Here is a 19,619-nt window from a genome sequence, read left to right as displayed (position 1 = left end):
TCCCGGCCCTTCCATGTCCAGGGCTGAGTCTGGCCGCAGGTTTCTGCAGGGTTTTGGCAACAGGGTTCTATTCAGGGAGGGGAGGCCAGGAAGTCTGTCATCCTGGCCGTGCCTCCTGGGCTCACCTCCCTTCCCCAGTGGTACTGAAAGCATGGGGGGGTTGGGTGGGCACCCTCATAATTCCTGGGCCTCGGGAGCCCCAGCCTCCTGAGCTCCTGCTCGCAGGTCACCCCCATCTGCCCCAGCTTCCATCTCCTCCGTTCCGCTGCATTCCATCCAGTCTCGGGGGCGGCCGGTTCCAGGCAGGGCCCCTCAGGTATTCGGGAAGCGTCCGTCTTTGCCATGGGTGCTTGCGCCATGAGGCAGGCGGGGCCCACGGGCCGCCCGTCGGGAAATGCCAGCTGGGTTGGAGGGGACAGTGAGGGGTGAGGAGTCCCCTGGGCCTGCAACAGGGGAGGGGCCAGGAGCAGGTAGTTAGGAATTCCTCCCACCCCCTGTCCACTCATCCGGTGGCCTTGAACTCCTCAGGGGCCCAACCCCAAGATGCCAGTCCCACAGATATTCTGGGAGAACCCGGTTTCCGACACTGGGCAGCCATAGCTACAGGGAAATCAACAACCCTCCTTCCTGGGCTGGCCCAGGGCTCCCCTTCCCCATCCCTGCCTCGCGGGTACTGACCCGTGCTCTGGCTCGGAGGGAGTTTGACCTTGGCCAAAGGCAGCGTCACCTTTCCCAGATGCCGGATACCAGGTGCTGGGTGTCTGCACCCGGGCACCTTGTGGTCCGAGATGTTCTCTGTGGGACGGGGCCCCAGGAGGTGTGTCTTGGGGCGGGAGAGCTGTGGGGGTTGGAGAACAGTGAGGTGAGTCGGAGCTGTATGGTTTCTGCTACAGGGGTCTGCCCCGTCCGGCAGCCCTGTACGTCCCCACGCCAGCCCGGAGGTCAGAGGCACGGAGGGTGGTGCTGGAGGTGCCCTGCGGCCTCCGGAGGGATCCAGGCTCTCCTCTACAATGAAGGGGTGCAGACACCCCACGCCCTGTCTTTCGCCTCACCCCTTGTCCCGTGACCTCAAACGACCGGGACCTCCGCTTCCTCTTCTTGGCCTCCAGGGACTCCTCCCGCTTCTTGCCCAGGCTTTTCTTCTGGCCACGCATCCAGGGCCCGGGGCCGTCGCTGACGGGCCCGACTGCCTGGGATGGGGCCTCGCCTGTGCTGCTGGACAGGTTGTCCTCACTGGCAGCGTGCTGCAGCGTGGGGCTGGGTGGCCGCTTGCAGGCCAGGGGGCCGGGTGGCTGCGAATCGTCAGCCTCACTCAGCGAGTGCAGAGACAAGCTGCTGCGCTGCATCGCAGGTGCCAGCAGGTGGCGCCCCTCGGCGCCCAAAGCCCGCGAGCGCCTTTTGGCCGCCTTCACGGAGATGCACTTGGTGCCTGTCAGTATCTCCCTCTTCTCTGGGGGGTGGGGTGGGGGTGGGGGGAGAATCCAACCTGGGGTCAGGACCACATATTCCTCCCCCTCCCTCACCCCCCATGCCCCTCTGCCAAGGTGGGAATGTAGAGCCAGGCCAGCTGTCCTCCTCGCTTGCTGTTTAAGAAAACTGGGACAAGTTTCCGAACCTTACTTTCATCTGTAAAGTGGGGATGGTGACATTAACCCCACAGGGTTACGTGAGGATTAAGTGAGAAGATGGGCTTGGCCATCTATATTTGCTATTATAGTTATTACTGGTGGGAAGTGGGGGACATGATCCTAAGTGCCATGTGCTCCCTATTCTAACTTCTGATTGTGTGGTCAGCTCTCTGTGTGTCCTGGAGTTGGTGGATAACCCTCTCTGGGCATTGGTGCCTCTATAGAATGGGTAGCACCAAAGTTTAGATGACGCCAGGCTCAGGCGGACAGGGCTGGCAGGCGGCACACCTTTGTAGGACAAGGGGATCTCTGATAGGTTCTCGCTGCTGTCGGGGGAAGAGTTGAGCCGGCTGCTCCTGCTGACCACGCCGTCCTGCGGAGGTGCCTGCAGGGGAAGTGGTTGGAAAGAGGAAGGCATTAGACGCCCCACCCAGCAGAGACAGCGGGGCCTTGCGGGTGATGGCTCTTTTGGGAAGGCTCCATCCCAACCACTGGCTGTCCACCCTGTGCCCCCGCCCCCCAGCAGTGGAGCCCGGGGCCAGTGCTCAGCGCTCACCTCCTGGGTCACCAGGCCGCCGATCTGGATGGGGGGTGGGGTGGGCACAGAGGAGCTCTTCACATGCCAAGCCCGGGGACTGGCTTTGAACACGCGGTTGGCTTCACTGAGGTTGGCAGAGGAGGACGAGCAGCTGTTGGCCAGGCTGGTCCCCCTGAGGGCCCACCCCCACCCCAGGGGAGAGGGAACCCAAGAATTCTGGCCCCAGACATGTGCCACTGCCCTCCTTTCGTTCCTGCTCCATCTCCCCCAATTAGCCCTAATCTGAGTTGGCATCCCGGGGCCACTGTCCAGCAGGTGGAGGCTCAGGGTGGCAGGTCTGGCTGGAAGTGGCCTCTGGCCTCACCTCTCCATGCTGAGGGGTGGGAGGATGATGTTTTGCAGGTGCTGGACTTCAGAGCTCAGCGTCTTCACGCTCTCCGGGTCAGAATCCGGTGTCAGCGAGGTTCCTGCTGGGGCGATTTTGGGCAAGGAGCTGTCCTGGGGAAGGAAGGCGGAGGCGGGGGAGGGCAATCAGAAGACTTGATCCTGTACCGGGTGACAGCACAGGGTGACAAAGGCATCCAAGGTGACCAGGAGTCACCAGGGTGGCCAGAGCAGTGGGTTTGCGTTCTGGCTCCCAAGGGATAAACTGTGGTCTTCTGGTCATCTCCGGTGGCACTGCCCGATGGCCTGGTCTCTTGGGAGGGCTTCTGGGGCCCGCTGTGATACCTCAGATAGTTAACCCTGACCCTCAGACTCTGGGTAGGGACAAGTGCCAGAGAAGAATGTGTTGGGACAGGGACCTTACTCAGGCTGGGCACAGCTTTGGTTGGGGTAAGAAGGAAGGGGAGTTAACTCCCTGGGGTGCCAGCCAGTCTGGTCCCATCAGCACCCCAGCTACCTGCAGGCATTGCCTTGGGCATGAGCCCCTCCGCCTGTACATGTGCTCGTGCGCATGCGCAGGCTTGCCCACGCGCCCACCTGCAGCGCCCTCGAGGCCACGCGGTCCATGATGGTGGCCCGCTCCAGGCTGCCTTCCTCCAGCTCCCGCAGGTACACTTCATATAGCTCCTCCAGGTGCTGCGGGACGGCCAGGTTGTAGTCTGCAGGGGACGGGGGGGAGGGGTGCTCAGCGCGCGCCCTCGGACACTCCGCGGGTCGCGGGGGGGCCCCCTGGGTGGCTCGGAGGCGAGGCGCCTACCGTCGATGATCTGCCGCTGGCCTTGGATGATCTCGTCGCAGAGGCTGCGGTGCTGCTCCAGGCGGCGCACCGCCTCGCGGCGGTGGCGGAGCGCGCCGTCCCGGAGCAGCGCGTGCGACTGCATCTCCGTGTTCTCCACCTCCAGCTCGTGCACGCGGCACAGCAGGCTGAGCACCTCGCGCTGCTCCTCGGAGCCGATGCGCCGCGGCAGCGTCTCCTCCAGGCGCCGGCCCCGCGTCCGCAGCTCGCGGCAGCGCTGCTCCAGCGCCAGCTGGGGGCGCCTGGGGGTCAGCGCCGGGCGGCGGGCCCGCAGGCGCCCCGCCGCACCCTGAGCTCCATGCTGAGGCTAACCCTGGAAGCCGTGCTTGCGCCTTGCCACCAGGGGCTGCTGCTAAATGGCCCCTCCGTGCCCCCCTTCTTGCCATCCTGACCACAGCCTGCCCCTGGGACCAGCTCCATAGCTCTCCGCCCAACCCCGGCCCATCTGATGCCATCTCATGGCACCCGTGAAGCCCCTGGTTAGAGTATTGCTCCAGAACAGAAGGAAAAGATCTGTTATCTGGAAAACCCTACTTCAAACACTGATGACCATTTCTTGAGTCTTCTGGATGCCAAAGGCATTGATTTGATCTCCCCAACAACCCCCCCTAGGACCTAACCGTGACTACTCCCGTTTTACAGATGAGGAAGTGAGGCACAAAGAAGGAATTCAGCAAGGTCACAGAGGGGCAAAGGCCTGAGCTCCCTGGTCTCCCTCCTAACCCCCCCCCCTCGCCCCAGCCCCTCTGGCTTGAGCCTCTCAAACCACTCTCCCTGCCCCTCGGCCCCCCAGCCTCAGACACCTTCTGCTTCCGCAGCTTCTTCTGCTCGCCCACCAGGGCAGCAATGCTCTCCCGGGCTGAGGCCACTTCCGGGGGCTCCAGGGTGTCGGGCTGCTCATCACCTGTGTCTGAGTCCTTCTCGCTGTCGTCCTTGGAGTAGGATTCCTTCCGCTGCTCCTCCCGCCATTTGAGCGCCCTGCGTGACTTCTCGTGCTCCCAGCTGCCGCAGACCCCACCCCGAGGAAATGGGGGCAGTCAGAGCATAGGGGGCGGGGAGGACACAGCCCCCAGCCCCCAGCCGCTCTGTCCCAGGCCTCGGGTAGGACTGGATGGCGCCAGGGCAGAGGGTGCTCACCCGGCAATGGTGAGCAGGTGGCGGGAGGTGTCGATCTGGACTTCCATGGCGTGGTTCTCCAGCTCCAGCAGGCGCCTCCGCACGTCCATCTGCTCCTGGAAGGCGCTGATGAGCTGCTCCCGCAGCTGTCCCATCTCGGCCTGGTCACTCTGCTCACTGTGCAGTCGGACCTCGGCTGCCCAGAGGACGGGGGGCAGAGGAAGTGAGTGGAGGAGGGAGGTCAGTCCGGGAAAGTCTGGGCCTGTGTGGGGCCCTCCCTCATCCCTTTCTTCCCCAGTCTCTTCCTGTCCAACCACCTCCTCCCAAAAGACCTCCTAGATTGCTACCTCCTCCCTCACCATCACCCCACACATTGAGCCTTCAGCTGTGGCCCAAAGGTGATTCTCAACTCCTCTGTGCGAACTGGGCTTCTGCGAGTCTTTCCAGCACCTTCGCGTCAACTATAAAAAGGTGCCCCTTAGACATTTTACTGCCATCTATTCGAAAGCCATCAGAACAAATACACAAAGCTACAAGAGGTAGCTGTCCAAGTGATGCTGGGCACGGCCTCACGGCCCTAGGCTGTAGCCCGGGAGTGGTGCCCCGCGCAGCTAACTGCTCACGTGTCTGTCACTTGTGTGATCTCACCCAGTCTTAATTACTGCCAAGTCTCTGAAACGGAGATCAGGATTCTACCTGACAGTTGCAGGATGGAAGGCTCAGAGCAGTTGAGTGATTAGCCCAAGGCCGCCCAGCGAGAAAAGGCCCGAGTCTGGATTTGAACCCAGCGCCGCCAGACCTCCCCCCAGCCCCGAGAAATTTGAAACAGGCTGGGAGGGCTGCCTGAGCTGGGCTTGCACGCACACACCTTGGATGTGGCGGATGTCACCCCGCTCCGACCGGCCCTGGGCCTGGCCCCGCCCCCCCTGCTCATCGATCTTGCGCTTGAGCCTCTGGATCTCCCCGCGCAGGTCAGCGATGATGCTGGTGTACTGGGCGATGTGGTAGGAGACGTTGAGCAAGTTCTGTTTCACCTGTGGAGAGCACAGAATGGGGCAGAGTGGGCATAGTCACCCCAGACGCTGGGGCCTGCCTGCAGGGTCTTCCTTTCTCTCTCTCCCCCTAGTCCTCCTGGATGATAGTGGCCTCGCCCTTGCTTCCAGCCCCCAAACTATCCCACTCCCTGGCTCTGCCAGACCCTTACTCCTAAAACGCTGCTTCTGCTCATTAACCTTCAGTGGCTCCCTACTGCTCCAGAGAAACACTCTGGTTCCTTCACCTGGGCTCTCCACTGTCTCGATTTTTTTTTTTTTTTTGATCACTGCTGCATGAACATTCTGCTCTGACTGAGGAACCGTCCTAATGTCCTCACCCCTACCACAGACACCATTTCCTTCCTGCCCTTGACACCTTTACTATTACTGCTACCTGCCCCTCTGGAATGTCCNGCCCACCCCCACCTCCTCCCTCCCTCACTGCCTCAGCACGTACTGTAGGCATCATTTGCCAGCTCTTACTAATATTCCGAACTATCAGTGAGCTTTTTCAAGGACACGCCTTCTCCTCCCAATAAGTTCCTTGAGGGTTGGAAAAAAAACGAGAGCCTGTGGACAGCAGCTGGCAAAGTGCGGTGTCTGGGGAGCCTTCGCTAAGTTCTGCTCACAGGCGTCCATTCCCACCCTTACACACACATGGGTAGAGTGAGACTTCCCGGGCATCCGGGTGGCTCGCTGGGTTGAGCGTCTGACTCTTGATTTCGGCTCAGGTTCATGAGTTCGAGCCCTGAGTCAGGCTCTGCGCTGACAGCTCGCTGTCTGTTTGGGATTCTGTTTCCCTCTCTCCCTGCCCCTCCCCTCACTTGTGCTCTCTCAAAATAAGTAAACTTTCATACATATTAAAAAAAAAGAAAGGCACTTCCTATAGCAGGCGGCGGGGACTCTAATGTATTTGCCTGAGGGTGACGCTGTGGACCAGGAAACAAGGCCGGGCCACTTCTCGCCTCAGTGCCCAGCTGGGAAGTCACTTAACTTCCCTCAGCCTCATTTCCCTAAACCAGGGGATGGGGGCATCGTAGACTGTCCTCACTTGAGGAGCAAACGAGGTGACGCATGAAAACGCTCAGATGGGCTGTGTCTGCTGACCTGACTGTTAGATTAGGGGCTTTGAAAATGTAAACGTCTGAACGGGTATCTGATCACGAAAATGGAGATGGAAGGGAATGGGGCAGGGGCCACATGACCTTGAACAAGGAGAAGGGGGTCCTCGGCAGGCACGCAGGCGTTGAGGGTGCCGGGAAGGGCACAGGGCGACATTGGACTAGGGAACGAGGCCATTGCCACGGTGGCTGGCTCCAGAGAGAGTGGGGTGGGGCGGCAGGGAGCCCTCCAGGCAGGGCCCTCACCCTGGTCTTGATGTTCTTGGCCCTGCTGGCGTAGGTCAGGGTGTTCCGGGACTCCTCAAAGGCGCTGCTCGCGGGACTGATGTGGGCGATCATCACCGTGCGGCTGTTCCCGCCCAGGGAATCCTGGATGGCAGGGAGGGGGGCTGCGGTCAGCCGGGGACCAGCCCCCTGGGACCCTGCTTCTGCTAGCCTGTGCACGATGCCTTCCACGAGCCGTGTTCTCCCTTGCTCGCTCTGTCACACGCACACTTACAGACGCTCGCACTCACCCACAGGGGCTGGTGTTGGGCATCACGTGGTCTCCCCTGGGTCCAGGTATTTCCCACCCCTCTGCTGTCTCTCCTTCCCATTTCCAGCTTCTCTCCAAATTCCCATTTGCAGATTTCAAGTATCTGATCCGGGCCAGGGCCTCCTGGCTTTCCCTTTCCCTCCCCTCATACAAGAGAATGAGGAGAGGCAGCAAGACGTGCCCCTCCCCCTCCTTCCCACCACCTCTGGCCTTTCAAGGGGCCCCCAGGCCCCCCATTTCTGACTGCTGATGGCACTGCTGTTTCAGCTGGAGTCCGAGATGAGGGGATGGGGACCCCTGTATAAAGGTTGAATGTGGCCTATGGCCACCCCTTCCCTTGCTCTATGTAAACAGCCCTGGGGGGTGGGGTAAGGGGTTGGGGAGAAAGCCTCGGTGGGCTTGGCTAACACTGCAGTTACGATATTAGACCACAGACTGTGTCTGGATCGTACTTCCAGCCTGTATTATCCTGGGCCCTGGGGAAGGTTACTTAACCCCTTTGTGCCTCGGTTTTCTCATCTGCAAATGAAAATAGTATTCCCGCAATGACCAGGTTGCTTCAGGAAGAAAGAAGCTAGTGGAGTGAAGCACCGAACACGGCCCAGCCAGGGGCGGGCCCCCAAACAGCAGACGCTGTGAGTCCTGGCGCTGATGTGCACCTGAACCCCCAAATCCAGGCAGCTCTTGGTTCCGTTCAGGCCTGCAGCCCAGTGTCGGGGGGTGGGTGTCAAGTGCAGGGCCTTTCCCTCTCTGCCGCCCACTCTTTGGTTAGGGTCACCAGGTGAAATACACGACACCCGATTACATCTGAATTTCAGATAAACAATGAATGATTTTTTTTAGTATAAATATATCCCACATGCTTCATGGGATGTACTTATACTAAAACAAATTTTGTTGTTTATCTGAAATTCAAATGCAGCTGGGCGTCCTGTATTTTAACTTGTTATATCTGGTGGCCTTGCTCTGGGGGCCCCAGTGCCCGGGCCCGGCTGCAGCCCCTACCTTCAGGAGCCGCGTGAGCTTGCTGTCGCGATAGTTGATGTACTTGTTGCTGCTCTTGTCGCTCAGTGCATTGATGCAGTTGCCCAGGGCCAGCAGGGAGCGGTTGATGTGGGCCCCCTCCTTCATGCGCTGCCCACGGTTCTGTGTCTGGGGGGTGAGCAAGTGGGCACAACCAGGGCCCTCGTGGGGCAGGAGGCTGGGCTTCACCAGCATCCTGGCTGGTCCTGGGTCACAAGCCTCTCCTCTCCCTCGGGGCCCTGGAGTGTGGAGGTGACCCAGGGCCTGGACTCGCCAGGTCTCAAGAAGGTGAGAGAACAGGACGGCGTCGGGAGAGAGTGACCCGCTGGAGGCTTCTGAGGAGGGCTGAGAGCCTGGCTCTTTGTCTCCCCCAAGGGCTGGCCCCATGGCACCAAGAATGGCATGGAGGGGGGCTGGGGTTCCCTGGCAGCTCAGCCGAGAGCTGGCAAGACCACAGGCATGTGGCTCTAGAGGACGCCCCAGGCTTCACGGGTGGGGGAGGAGGAAGTGTGTGTATGTGTGTGAGTGTGTGGGGTCCCCCTCCTCTCCCTGGGTCTGCGGGGACACTGTCAAGGTTGAGCAGGCCCTGCTCAAAGCTGCCCAACCCTCCAAAGCTAGGAGCTCAGGGCACACCCCCTTCCCTGGCTGCACCCCTCCCCTGGGTCCCTCCGGGAAGCCCTCAGGTCTTCCTGGGAGAGAAGGGTGTGTTTCTTAAACTGTCCCTCTGTTTAAGCCCAATTCCACATGTGCAAACCTGAAATCCTTTAAATTCTCCCTGGGCCAGTGTCTTGGCCGTTGCATCTGCTAGCAGTGACACCACCTGGCCTCATCACTTGGGTGACTGTGAAGCCTCCCTGTTTGCCTGAAGGAGGGGGGCCTGGCCTACCTACTGGGTGCTGGGTGCCGTCGGGCCGAGGCCGTAGAGCCAGGCAGGCAGGGTGAGGACAGGTGTTCATAGAAAGGGTAATAGACCTTCCTCTCTCCCCAGCATGGTGGGCAGGGCCCCCCCAGTCCAGGGATGTGTCTCCCCGGCCCCAGCCCCTCACTCATTCCCACTGCCTCCCCTCCAGGGCAGCCGGTCTCATTGCCTGGGGCTACCCTCCTCATCCCTCGTCCTTTCCCACAAATAGCCGGGATACCCCCCCTCACGTACCTCTGTGACATTCCTCAATTCCTTACCCAGGGGGACCCCTCATCCCCACCGTCCCTAGGATGGCCTCTCCACCATCTCCCGGGGAGCTAGGAGTTCGGCCTCCCTGCCCTCTCCCCTGCTCCCCCAAAACATCCTCCCCAGTCCTGGGGGAGCTGACCTCACCTGGGAGGCACGCTCAGAGCCGGCCAGGTCGATCATGAACAAGCGGCCCTGCCGCACCTCCTGCAGCACATCCTTGACCCGGCTGCGCTGGCGCACGGCCACCTGGAGCACGGCGTGGGAGCGGGAGGACGTCTGGTTGGCCGCCGTGGGCTCCTGGGTCCTTTGTCGGTTGCCCTTCATCAGCAGCTGCATGATCTGCGTGGAGGGGGGAAGGGCGCCACTCCTGGGGATCGGGGGCGTTGCCCCCACTTCCTCCCTCTTGGAGGTTGGGAAGGGGCCCGGGTGGGGTGGGCTGGCTGGAGGCGTCCTGCCTGGTTAGGCCCCCAGGGTCAGCGCCACCAGGAGGAGCGTGAAGTGAGGCGCGAGAGCCCCCTGCTCCCGCGCGGTCATACAAGCTTCTCTGTGTCTGCCCCGGCGCCAGCTGAGCCGTCCCCTGTCCCCTCCTGCCCACACGGGTGAATGTCCCTCTCCACTGCCCCGAGGGTGGCATGAGACTCGCCTCTTTGGCATTGATGGTGGAGACCTCTGTGATTCCAGCCACCTGGATCACCCCTTTGGAGTCCTCCCTCAGCTCTAGGTACCCCAGGGCAGGGTTCAGCAGGTCGCGGATCATCTCATTGTAGATCTGACGGGGCAGGTGGGGGAGGGGCGGGGGACAGTGTTAATGGAGACTAATGGCGGGAGGTCCAGGCAAGGAGCAGCTTCCCCATCCCTCCTGAGCAAGAAGGGGACAGGAGCTCGCACATTCTGAGCCCCCACCTGGGAAACTGGTTAAGGAGAAAGACCCCTGGGGCACCTGGGTGGCTCAGTCGGTTGAGCATCTGACTCATGATTTCTGCTCAGGTCATGATCTCACGGCTGTGAGACAGAGCCTCACATCAGGCTCTGTGCTCAGCTCAGAGCCTGCTTGGGATTCTCTCTCACGCTCTCTCGCTGCCCCTCCCCTGCTTGTGCGCTCTCTCTCTCTCTCTCAAAATAAATAATTTTTTTTTAAAAGGAGAAAGACCCCTTCCTTTCTATGGGGTGGGGATAGGTGAGCTTCAGTGTCCACAGGGAAATATCCAGCTGTCAGAACCTCGGACAGAGAAACCCTCAGAAACAAGTGGGATCCCCTTTACGATGGGCTGGGCACCGGGCTGGGGACCTGATCGATGGCTAGGCCTGCCTGTTGCTAGGCAACCCTTATGCAACTTCCCCCTGCACCGCCCACCGCCCCCGCCAAGTGCATCTTGCTGGCTGAGTCAACACCACGCTGGCTGGAACAGGGCTGGCAGCAACGCCTCACTGCCCATCCTGAGCTGTCACCCAGGAGATTATCAGCTCCCGAAGGGAGCCAGGGTGGCTGGGAGCCAGGTGGAGTGCAGCCCACTGGCTCTTCTGCCTCTGCTGGCCTCTGCATGCTCTCACCACTGCTGTCCCATCGCTGCCTGGCAGATGCACTCCTGCGGGGTGGGCACTGGGGGCTGTGGCCGGGTAACCGAGGCCAGGGGGCTCAAGCCTGTCCGTGCACACGGGTCTCACCTGTACCCATGCACACAGAGTTCTCGGAAGTGGATTACCACTTGAAGGCAGGTGCCCTTGATGATGCTGAAGTTTTGCCTCAGGGACAAGGCTACTTTGGATTGTGGCAAAATGGGCAGGGCTTGGCTTTAAAGCTCCAGGATCCTGAACTTGAATCCTCACTCCCTCACTTACTGTGTGATGTTGACCTGGTTGCACAACCTCTCTGAACCTCGGGTTTTTGCAAAGTGGGGCCAACGATATGCGTGTGGCTGCCCTATGGGCCACTCGCTTAAGCTGGGGTCAGGGGAGGGCTCACCTCCAGGTAGGACATGGACACCTCATATTCCATGTCATTGCTGGTCTCCTCAATGGCACGGAAGAGGTCATTGAGGGTCCGAACGTAGATGCCAGGCTCACGGTCTGTGCCCAGCATAGTGTAGGTTTTCCCACAGCCTGGGGCGGAACAAAGTGGTGACTAAGCAGGCTGGGGGCCGGAAGTGCGGCTCTGCTGGACTGGGGCTCCTCCTGCCACACCTGAGTCTGTCCCCAAAGCCTGGGGCCAGAGGGCCCTGCGGGCATTTGGATCAAGCCACATCCCGGATTCCTGCCTCAGCTGAGCCCAGGGGGACAAAAGAGGCACCAGGTCCTGTCCCAGGGTCTCGCCCCTCCCTCACCTGTGGGGCCATAAGCAAAGACAGTGGCATTGTAGCCTGAGATGACACCTTCGATGAGGCTCTTGGTGGTGGCCTGATACACCATGTCCTGCAGGGAAGAGGAGAGTGTCAGGGGCCTGGGGCACAGGCAGGACCCAGGTCCCCACCGGCGTGTCCCGGCCCACGGCAGGAGCACGCTCTGTTTCTGGGGCTCTCAGCCTGAGAAGTAGGGGCAGGGAGTGGGGGGTGGGTGTCTCTGCTTTCATCCCTTTCAGCCCACGGGGGACACCAACCTGAAACAGAGCTCAGGACACCTGAGACGCCTGCCCCCACTGCGGGCTCCTGGCCCCCCGCCCTGAGGACGCATTACAGCTGCTTCTGGGAGGCATCCCCCAGATGGGCAAGAACCGGGGTCCCTGGGAGGGTGTCAGCTTCCCCGAGACTCTCCTCCCAGCACCAGATGGGCTCCAAGCGCCTTCCTCCAGCTCCTGGGGCGGGGGGGCCGGCTGGGGGTGTGCCATGTGGGAGCCTGCTGAGGGTGGTGTCTGTGCACTGACTCAGGTGTGTCCATGAGGGGGGCTGCGCACAAGCCATGAGGGCACATGCACATTTCCACGCATGGGGACGAGGTACACTGGAGGCCAGGGAGCAAGTGGCGAGGGGAAGGCTGAGGGTCCATGGCTGGGTCCCCTGAGGGCTCTCTCCCGTGCGGGGCAAAGGTTGGAGAGAGGCTCCTGCATGTCCCTAGGCCCAGGCCCTCCCTTACCTGGGTGGCGGTGAAGTCAAAGGCCACATCAAACAGGTAGGACTTCTCCCGGGAGCGGTGTGCTCGAAGGATGTCATCGGGGTCCTCCATTGGGTCCATGAGAACCACCATCTGCAAAGGTCCCCGACAGTCACCCAGGGGACAGTCACCCGGGAGCCCCAGGCCCACACCAATGTCAACACTGACCTCAGCTCTCCTTGCCCAGGACGCGGGGTAAGCAGTGGGAGGGGTCCTGCTGGAGGTCCTGGGGCTGCACATCCCAGGCCCCTGAGCCCCAGGCCCAGCGCCTTCCTCCTCAGCCCCTTGGGTGTCTGATCTGGCTGCTTGGCTCTGGATGCCCAAAGGGGAAGCCTCCCTAACAACCAACAATGTGCCAAAGTAGCCAAGAGCGCCATGATGCCCCAGACCGGGTGCCCCGTGCCCCTCTACTGGAGGGCGACCAGTAACGACCACTTGCATTTATTGTGCATTTATTTTGTGTTAGGACCTGCTTCATGCACTTTAGGTGCAGGGACTCGCTTAACCCTCCACTCCGAGGCCAGGCGGTAAGGCCCATAATTATTCCCACTCTACAGATGAGGAAACCGAGGCCTGGAGGAGTAACTTGTCCAAGCTCAGCTACCGCCACCAGGAGGGGGAGCCCTGGACTCAACCCTGGGATCCGGGTTCAAAGCCTGCAGCCCCTTCATTGCCTCTGTGTGGCACCTGAGACCCTGCCCTGCCTCACCCCTTTGTGCCCTGCCCTCAGCCAGTGGGGAGACCCAGGGGTAGAGCAAAGGGCCACTGGCTGCTGGGTGGCAGGGGTGAGGGAAGTGGGCTAGGCTTGAGGACTGTCTACTTGTGTCAGAGAGGGAGGTTTGGGGTGACTTATCAATGGCCCCTGCAGCCTTGAGCCTGAGCTGAGGGTGGAAGGAGGGACCCAGGGTTGGAGGCTAGAATGCAGGTACAGGTTGGCCATTTCAGGCTCCCTCCCTGCAGGGTAGGGGTGTCTGTGCTCTGTATGTGTGTGGGGGGGGGGTGAGGAGGCTGGGGGATACACAGGGGCCTCACCAGGTTCTTCTTCTGCTCCAAAGGTGATCAAGGGACCCATTTTCCAGAACAGTCTCCAAGCCCACGCCATACCCAGCCCCACTCTGCCCCTCCCCTGGCCCAGGTGTCCTGGGGGCGCTAAGCCTGGTCCTGGACTCTGAGGAAAGGTGCAGAGGAAGCAAACTGGGTCTTGGCCAGAGGTTCTTGGCTAAGGTAGCAGTGGGGAGAGACAGTTTCCAGACTCACAGAAATGCCAGAAGACATTCAAAGATGTGTGGGAGGGCTGGGGTCAGGGGGGATTTAGGACGAGGCAGGAGAGGTAAGTCAAGGCAAGGTCTGCATGCCCACCCTACGACTTGTCAGCAGAGTGGCCTTGTGTGAACACTTGAATCTGCCTGGGCCTGGGTCACCTCCTCCACCAGATGGGACAGGAATATTACCTGCCTACAGGACTATGAAGACCCCATGCGATAATGTGTGTGGCGTATGTGGGCACAGCACCAGACATATACTAAGTGCTCAGGGGTCTTCATTCAAGGGGATGTGAGGAGGGACAGGGTGAGCGACACATGTAATGGGCCACCCCACCCCCACCATGGAGGGGGCCACCAGGGTGCCACTGGCTCTGCACCTGCCTGGGTCCCTCCAGGATCTGAGCCTCCAGATCGGGTCCCTGTCCTCAGCCCCGGCCGCTCCATCAAGGTGCCCCCTGAGAGGCAGCTCTGTGTTCGGGAGCACCTCGGCTTGGGAGGAACATCCAGGGGAGAATGAGTATCAGTTGTGCTCCAGGGCCGGACGGAGGTTGCAGCCAGCAGCCCACATGACAGTCCCACGGCGCTCTTTAGTCCCGGCAGGAGGGCAGGTGGTAAAGAGGGACAGTGTGGGCACCTTCACACCCAGCCCCTCCTCCTGGTACATTACAATAGTGGCCCATCTTCAGTGAGCCCTTTGCATGAATTCATAACTATCATTCTCAGATGGGGGCATCGAGGCCCAAAGTCGCATAGCTAAGGTGGGGCCAGGACGGGAGCCCTGGCGGTCTGGGCCCCTGTGCACCCTTGAGAACCTGTTCTCTCACACGCCCTCTGCTCCCTCGGGGGCCTTGCCGGGTGGGGAGGGCTTCCCCCGGCCAGTGAGGCCCCAGCACAGCCACTGTGCGCATCAGCCCTACCTAACCCGACTCTGGTGATGAGATGCTGACCGAGGAGGTAAACTGAGCCCTAACACAGGACAAGGCACTGAGGAGATGGGCTGTCCTAGGGCCATCCCAGGTTGTGCGGCAACTGAGCTCCCTTCCTGGGTCAGCAGGAGAGAAAGGGCCGCTGCCAGCCCTGAAAAGGGCTTGAGAACAGACAAGGCATGGGTGGGGGTGGAGGGGTTACTCTGAAGGACAGAGGGAGCCCACCCCAGAGTGCAGCCCAGCTCCGTGGATTTGGGAGACTCACAGTGGGTCCCTCTGGGTGCAGCCCCTTCAAACACCAGGATTTAGGAGGCCCAGTCCTGGGAAGGCCACAGCCTGGGACTCCTGCCGACTCCTATCAGCACGTAGGTGGGCGCTGATGTTACCCCCGTGCTTCACCACCTGGATTCCTGCGGTAGGTACACACCTGTGCTCACCGCATGCAGACCGGTCAAAGACCCTCGGGGTCCCAGTAGGGCCCTCTCTTGGGAGTCTCCCGGAGGAGGGAGGAGGGGGAGGGGAGGGCAGGTCCCCGGGAGGCCCGGCCCCAGGAGTCTCACCTGGAAGTCTCATCCAACCAGGTAATTTCAGGTAAGCCAGTTGGGGAGGGGGTGGGGACAGCTCCAGACAGGCTGGGTAGGGGCTTTGTGCAGGGTAGGAATGGGGCCGCTGACTTGGCCCCCTGACAGCTTGCCAAAGCCGGGGTGGCCACAGCGAGCTGAGTGTGGGGTGTCTGGGCCTGCGCTGTTACTGGGGTGCCCCACCTGTCTCTGGCCACCCCCTCAGGGCTTCAGCCCAAATGCCCTAGCAGCCTCCTTCAGGATCCAGTTCCTGTCTGAGGCCCTAAAGCCAGCAGCATGAGCCCTGATCAGGTTTCAGATCCAAATGAAGATAAAGCCGACTCAGTCCCCTGGCACGGGTCCCAGGGGGATGCAACAGGAACCTGAACGAGATCTCACCCCTCGCGCACCAGCCCTCCTGCTGATGCGGGCAGGGCCCCCAGCCCAAGGGGCGCCCTCCTCATCGGTGCTGGGGAGGGTGAGCAGCACGCTCCGATGCTCCTCACCCACTGCTCACCTCCAAACAATCTCCGGGCATGGCCAAGTTCACGGGCACCCTGGACATTTGGTTCCTTTGATATTCAGCCTCCTGAATCAGTTCATTGTCAGCACAGCTGCCGTGACCCCTCTTAAAGAGGTCTTTGTCTGGGTCTCCCTCTGCCCAGGGCCCAGCCCACGCCCCACCCTCCTGAGCGTCGCCCCAATTCCTGTCCACTCTGCCATACAATGGAGCCCTTGTGCCCCTCAGCCAGGTGAGCTGGAGCGGAGGCATGGGGAGGGCTGGGGAGGGACGCTCGTGGCCATCGCCCCAGAGAGCAGCACCGGGAGTGCGGGTCAGGGGAAGCTTCTATGTGCCAGGCAGTTTTAAACAAGGCCCCGGGAGAGAGAAAGTGATATGTGGCTCCCCCATGTCTCACTTTACAGGAGGCAGTCGGAGCATACAGAGGGGCACTGGTCCAGCCTTACCACTACGGGAAGGCTTCCTGGAAGAGGTGATGCCAGCATGGAGTTTTAAAGAATGGGCAGGTGGGGCGCCTAGGTGAGTCAGTCTGTTAAGCATCCGACTCTTGGTTTCTGCTCAGATCACCATCTCCCGGTTCGTGAGTTCCGGCTCCACGCTGGGCTCGGCGCGGACAGTGCAGAGCCTGCTTGGGATTCTCTCTCTGTGCCCCTCCCCCGCTCACTTTGTCTCTCTCAAAATAAATAAACTTTTAAAATGATAAAGGATGAGCAGGAGTTGGCAGAGAGATGGGAGGTGAGGGGAGCATTCTAGAGAAAAGCGTGAGCAAGGCTATGGGGTGAGAGGCGAGCTGTGGGTAGTGGTTCTCAGCTCAGAATCCCTGGGGCGGGGTTGGGGGGGTAGTTCTTGTGAGAACTGCAGGGTTGGGGAGAGAGCTCAGGAATTTTCCTTCCTGTCTTCATTCCTAGAGCCTCCAAAGCACAGATCCAAGATGGCCACGGAGGCGAGCTGTCTGGGCCCCTGTGAGCACACGCAGTCTGTCCCTGGCTCTGAGAGGCTCCTGTGTGGCCCCTAAATGTCATCCTGGCCGGCACCCAGCATAGGCCCAAGGAATGTTTGCTGCATAAAGCGGCCTTTCCGAGGAGCTCTGTGTGTATTAGGCTCAGTGCTGAGTGCTTTGCACACATTTTCTCAGACACTCCTATGATTCCTCTGTCGTAACAAGGAATCAGATTGGTTAAGGTACCGAGTGGCACCTGCCAAGGGCAGAGGTGGTTTGACTGAGAGCCGTTTGGTCCCAGAATCTAGGCTCCCAACCACCAGGCCGCCTACTGCTGCCCCTTGGTGCACGGGCCCCCCAAAAGCAGCCTGGCTGGGCGAATGCCCGCCTCATATGGGTTGAACGGTGTCTTCCCCCAAATTCAAGTGCTGAAGTTCTAACTCCCTGGAGCCTCAGACTGTGCTTTATTTGGAAACAGGCTCACTGCAGATGTCATTAGTTCCGATGAGGTCCCTCTGGAGTAGAGTGGGCCCTAAATCCAGGAGGACTGGTGTTCTGCAAAGGGGGAGGTTTGGACATAGACACACATCGAAACAGATGACGTGAGGAGACACAGGGACAAGATGGCCGTCTGCAAGCCGGGGAGAGAGACCTGGACAGACCCTTCCCTCGGGGCCTCAGAAGGAGCCAACCCCTTGGACCTCTGACCTCCAGGACTGTGGAAGGATCCACTTCTGTGGTTAAATTCGCCCAGTCCATGGAACTTCATTACAGCAGCCTTGCGAACCACACTCCAGCCAACCAGACTCACCGGGTGCAGGCAGCGGGGTGCGGGCTGCCAGACCCCGAGTGGGCCCTCCCGCAGCGCCGAGGTGGTGGGCTCGGCATCGGCGCTCCCTTTCATAATTCCCGGGGCATAAATGTTCATGCCCACGGCACGCTGGGCACCTGCCTCTGGGAGGCGTCAATGGGGACATTGAGCATACGGTGCACACAGGGGCCTCCCAACACTGGGGAGAGACAGGAGGCTGGGCCAGGAGCGGGGAAGGTGGGCGCTGCCCCCTGCAGGTCCGGATCCCCTAACTCAGCAGAGGCCCCCGCTGCCTCCCTCCCAGACCTGCTCTTAATTCAGTGCAGATTTTGACCTTTCCATTGTTGCAGACTTCGAGCCCAGAAACACACGATCCATGGGGGCATAGGGGGCCTCGGGCTGGGTCGAGGGTGCCTAATCTGTAAACTATGTCCCCATGAAGAAGCAGACTCCTCCCCAGCATCTCCTAGGTGAGAAATACCTCGAACAAAGCATAACAGGGATTTTCTTCCTGCTACAAACCACTAAGCTGCTGGTGCTCTGATCAGCTTTGCAGTTTTATTTTCATTTATTTATTTATTTTTTGAGAGAGGGAGAGAAAGAGAGAAGTGGGGCTCACCCAAAGTGGGGCTCAAGCTCACCTAAGGCGGACTCAAACTCACAAACCCTGAAATCATGTCCTGAGCCGAAGTCAGATGCTTAACCGACTGAGCCACCGAGGTGCCCAGCTTTGCAGTTTTAACTGGCTCCTTTCTGGCCTCTAAATGGCACGACCCAGACCGGGGTTCCTCAGTCTCGCCACTGTTGACACTCTCAGCTGGATCACAATGACAGGACCTGTCCTGTGCCCTCCAGGCTGCTTAGCAGTATCACTGGCCATTAGATGCCAGTGACATGACCTTCTCCTGGTTGTGACATTGCCAGATTGTCCCCTGGAGGGCAAAAGTAGCCCCAGTTGACAACCTCTGATCTAGACGGTTCCTCCTTAAGCCTCCAAGGCTGGCACTAAAGATCAAGGGAAGGGGTGCCCCAAATTGGGTTTAGGGGTGACACTGCGGTATGACGTTGAGAAAGCTGCGTCACCTCTCTGGGCTTCAAGTTCCTCCCAGGTGGAAGTCGGTGAAGGCCAACAGGGCCATTGCCTTGAAACAAGAAACCACACCAGTACTGCCAGCCTGCTCGGGAAGCCCCGGCAGAGAACCGGAGTCTGGGAAGGCCCCCAGGTGGAGGGCCCATCTCCCTTCCAGGGAGCCCAGCGTGCATCCCCTTTATTCTCAGGGCATCAACAAGGCAGAGCGAACAAAAGCCTGACTCCAGGTAGGTATCACCCCTGTAAGGCTGTTTCTGGGTTAGTGTTTGCTTTTCCTTTAAGAAGGAGCATTTGTTGCCGGTCATATTTCCAGTGGTAAATGTACCATCCTTTGAGGCCTCAAGAAAGGACACTTGGATCCCAAGAAGGGTGTCCCCTTCAGGCTAGACAGAAAAGGCCAGAAAGGAGCCTGCTGAGCTCATAAAGCCACCAAGGCCCAGTGGGCTGTTTAGGCCAGGCCGCCACCTGCTGTGGAACTCTGAGAGCCCTGAGGCCCAGGGTGAAGGCAGCCATGACCTATGGGTGCAGATAGGGTTGCATCTCTCGCAGGTCTGCAAACACCCTCATCAGAGTCCCTCAGCAAGTGTCCAAGAGGCAGACTCCCAGGCACTCCCCAGAGTCAGCGTCTGTGGGGAAACGGGCCCACATCTCAGCCTTTTGAACTAGCGCACCTGCCTGGCACCCACACGGTGGCTACATGTGAGCACCGTTACATGCGGGCGGCCTCATTCACATTGGCCGAGAGGTGGGAAACAATCCAAACGCCTACCAGCTGATGAGGGGCCAAAAAGTGTGGTGCATCCATCCCACGGACGGTTATTCAGCCACAGAAAGGAAGGAGATGCCGACACCTGGGGCAGCAGGGACCACCCTTGAAAACACGGTGCTCAGAGACAGAGGCCAGACACAAAGGACCACAGAGTACAAGATTCCATTTATATGAAATGTCCAGGACAGACGGATCCATAGAGATGGAGAGTAGATTAGTGGCTGCGGGGGCGGGGAGGGGGTGGAGAG

The 19,619-nt window shown here is 60.2% G+C and overlaps 1 protein-coding gene across 1 annotated transcript in view; it reads right to left on the bottom strand.

Moving 5' to 3' along the window:
• Positions 1 to 161: 161 nt before the first annotated feature.
• Positions 162 to 19,619, bottom strand: part of KIF19 (kinesin family member 19) — a 25,454-nt gene continuing 5,996 nt past the window's right edge. The window contains exons 4-21 of the mRNA XM_077756048.1: positions 12,473 to 12,583; positions 11,728 to 11,815; positions 11,370 to 11,506; positions 10,050 to 10,175; positions 9,551 to 9,745; positions 8,218 to 8,364; positions 6,924 to 7,046; positions 5,391 to 5,556; positions 4,544 to 4,718; positions 4,210 to 4,408; positions 3,368 to 3,638; positions 3,148 to 3,269; positions 2,531 to 2,664; positions 2,185 to 2,290; positions 1,917 to 2,013; positions 1,053 to 1,450; positions 679 to 838; positions 162 to 443 (exon numbers count right to left, since the gene is read on the bottom strand). Of these exons, the coding sequence (XP_077612174.1) occupies positions 313 to 443; positions 679 to 838; positions 1,053 to 1,450; positions 1,917 to 2,013; positions 2,185 to 2,290; positions 2,531 to 2,664; positions 3,148 to 3,269; positions 3,368 to 3,638; positions 4,210 to 4,408; positions 4,544 to 4,718; positions 5,391 to 5,556; positions 6,924 to 7,046; positions 8,218 to 8,364; positions 9,551 to 9,745; positions 10,050 to 10,175; positions 11,370 to 11,506; positions 11,728 to 11,815; positions 12,473 to 12,583 (2,886 nt within the window). The 3' untranslated portion in view covers positions 162 to 312. The remainder of the gene's footprint in view (positions 444 to 678; positions 839 to 1,052; positions 1,451 to 1,916; positions 2,014 to 2,184; positions 2,291 to 2,530; positions 2,665 to 3,147; positions 3,270 to 3,367; positions 3,639 to 4,209; positions 4,409 to 4,543; positions 4,719 to 5,390; positions 5,557 to 6,923; positions 7,047 to 8,217; positions 8,365 to 9,550; positions 9,746 to 10,049; positions 10,176 to 11,369; positions 11,507 to 11,727; positions 11,816 to 12,472; positions 12,584 to 19,619) is intronic.

This window comes from Crocuta crocuta, unplaced genomic scaffold (genome assembly GCF_008692635.1).
Source record: "Crocuta crocuta isolate KB4526 unplaced genomic scaffold, BGI_CrCroc_1.0 scaffold50, whole genome shotgun sequence".
NCBI classification, from domain to species: domain Eukaryota; kingdom Metazoa; phylum Chordata; class Mammalia; order Carnivora; family Hyaenidae; genus Crocuta; species Crocuta crocuta.
Note: the sequence above shows the minus strand (reverse complement) of the source record. Positions and strands in the feature narration are given on the sequence as shown.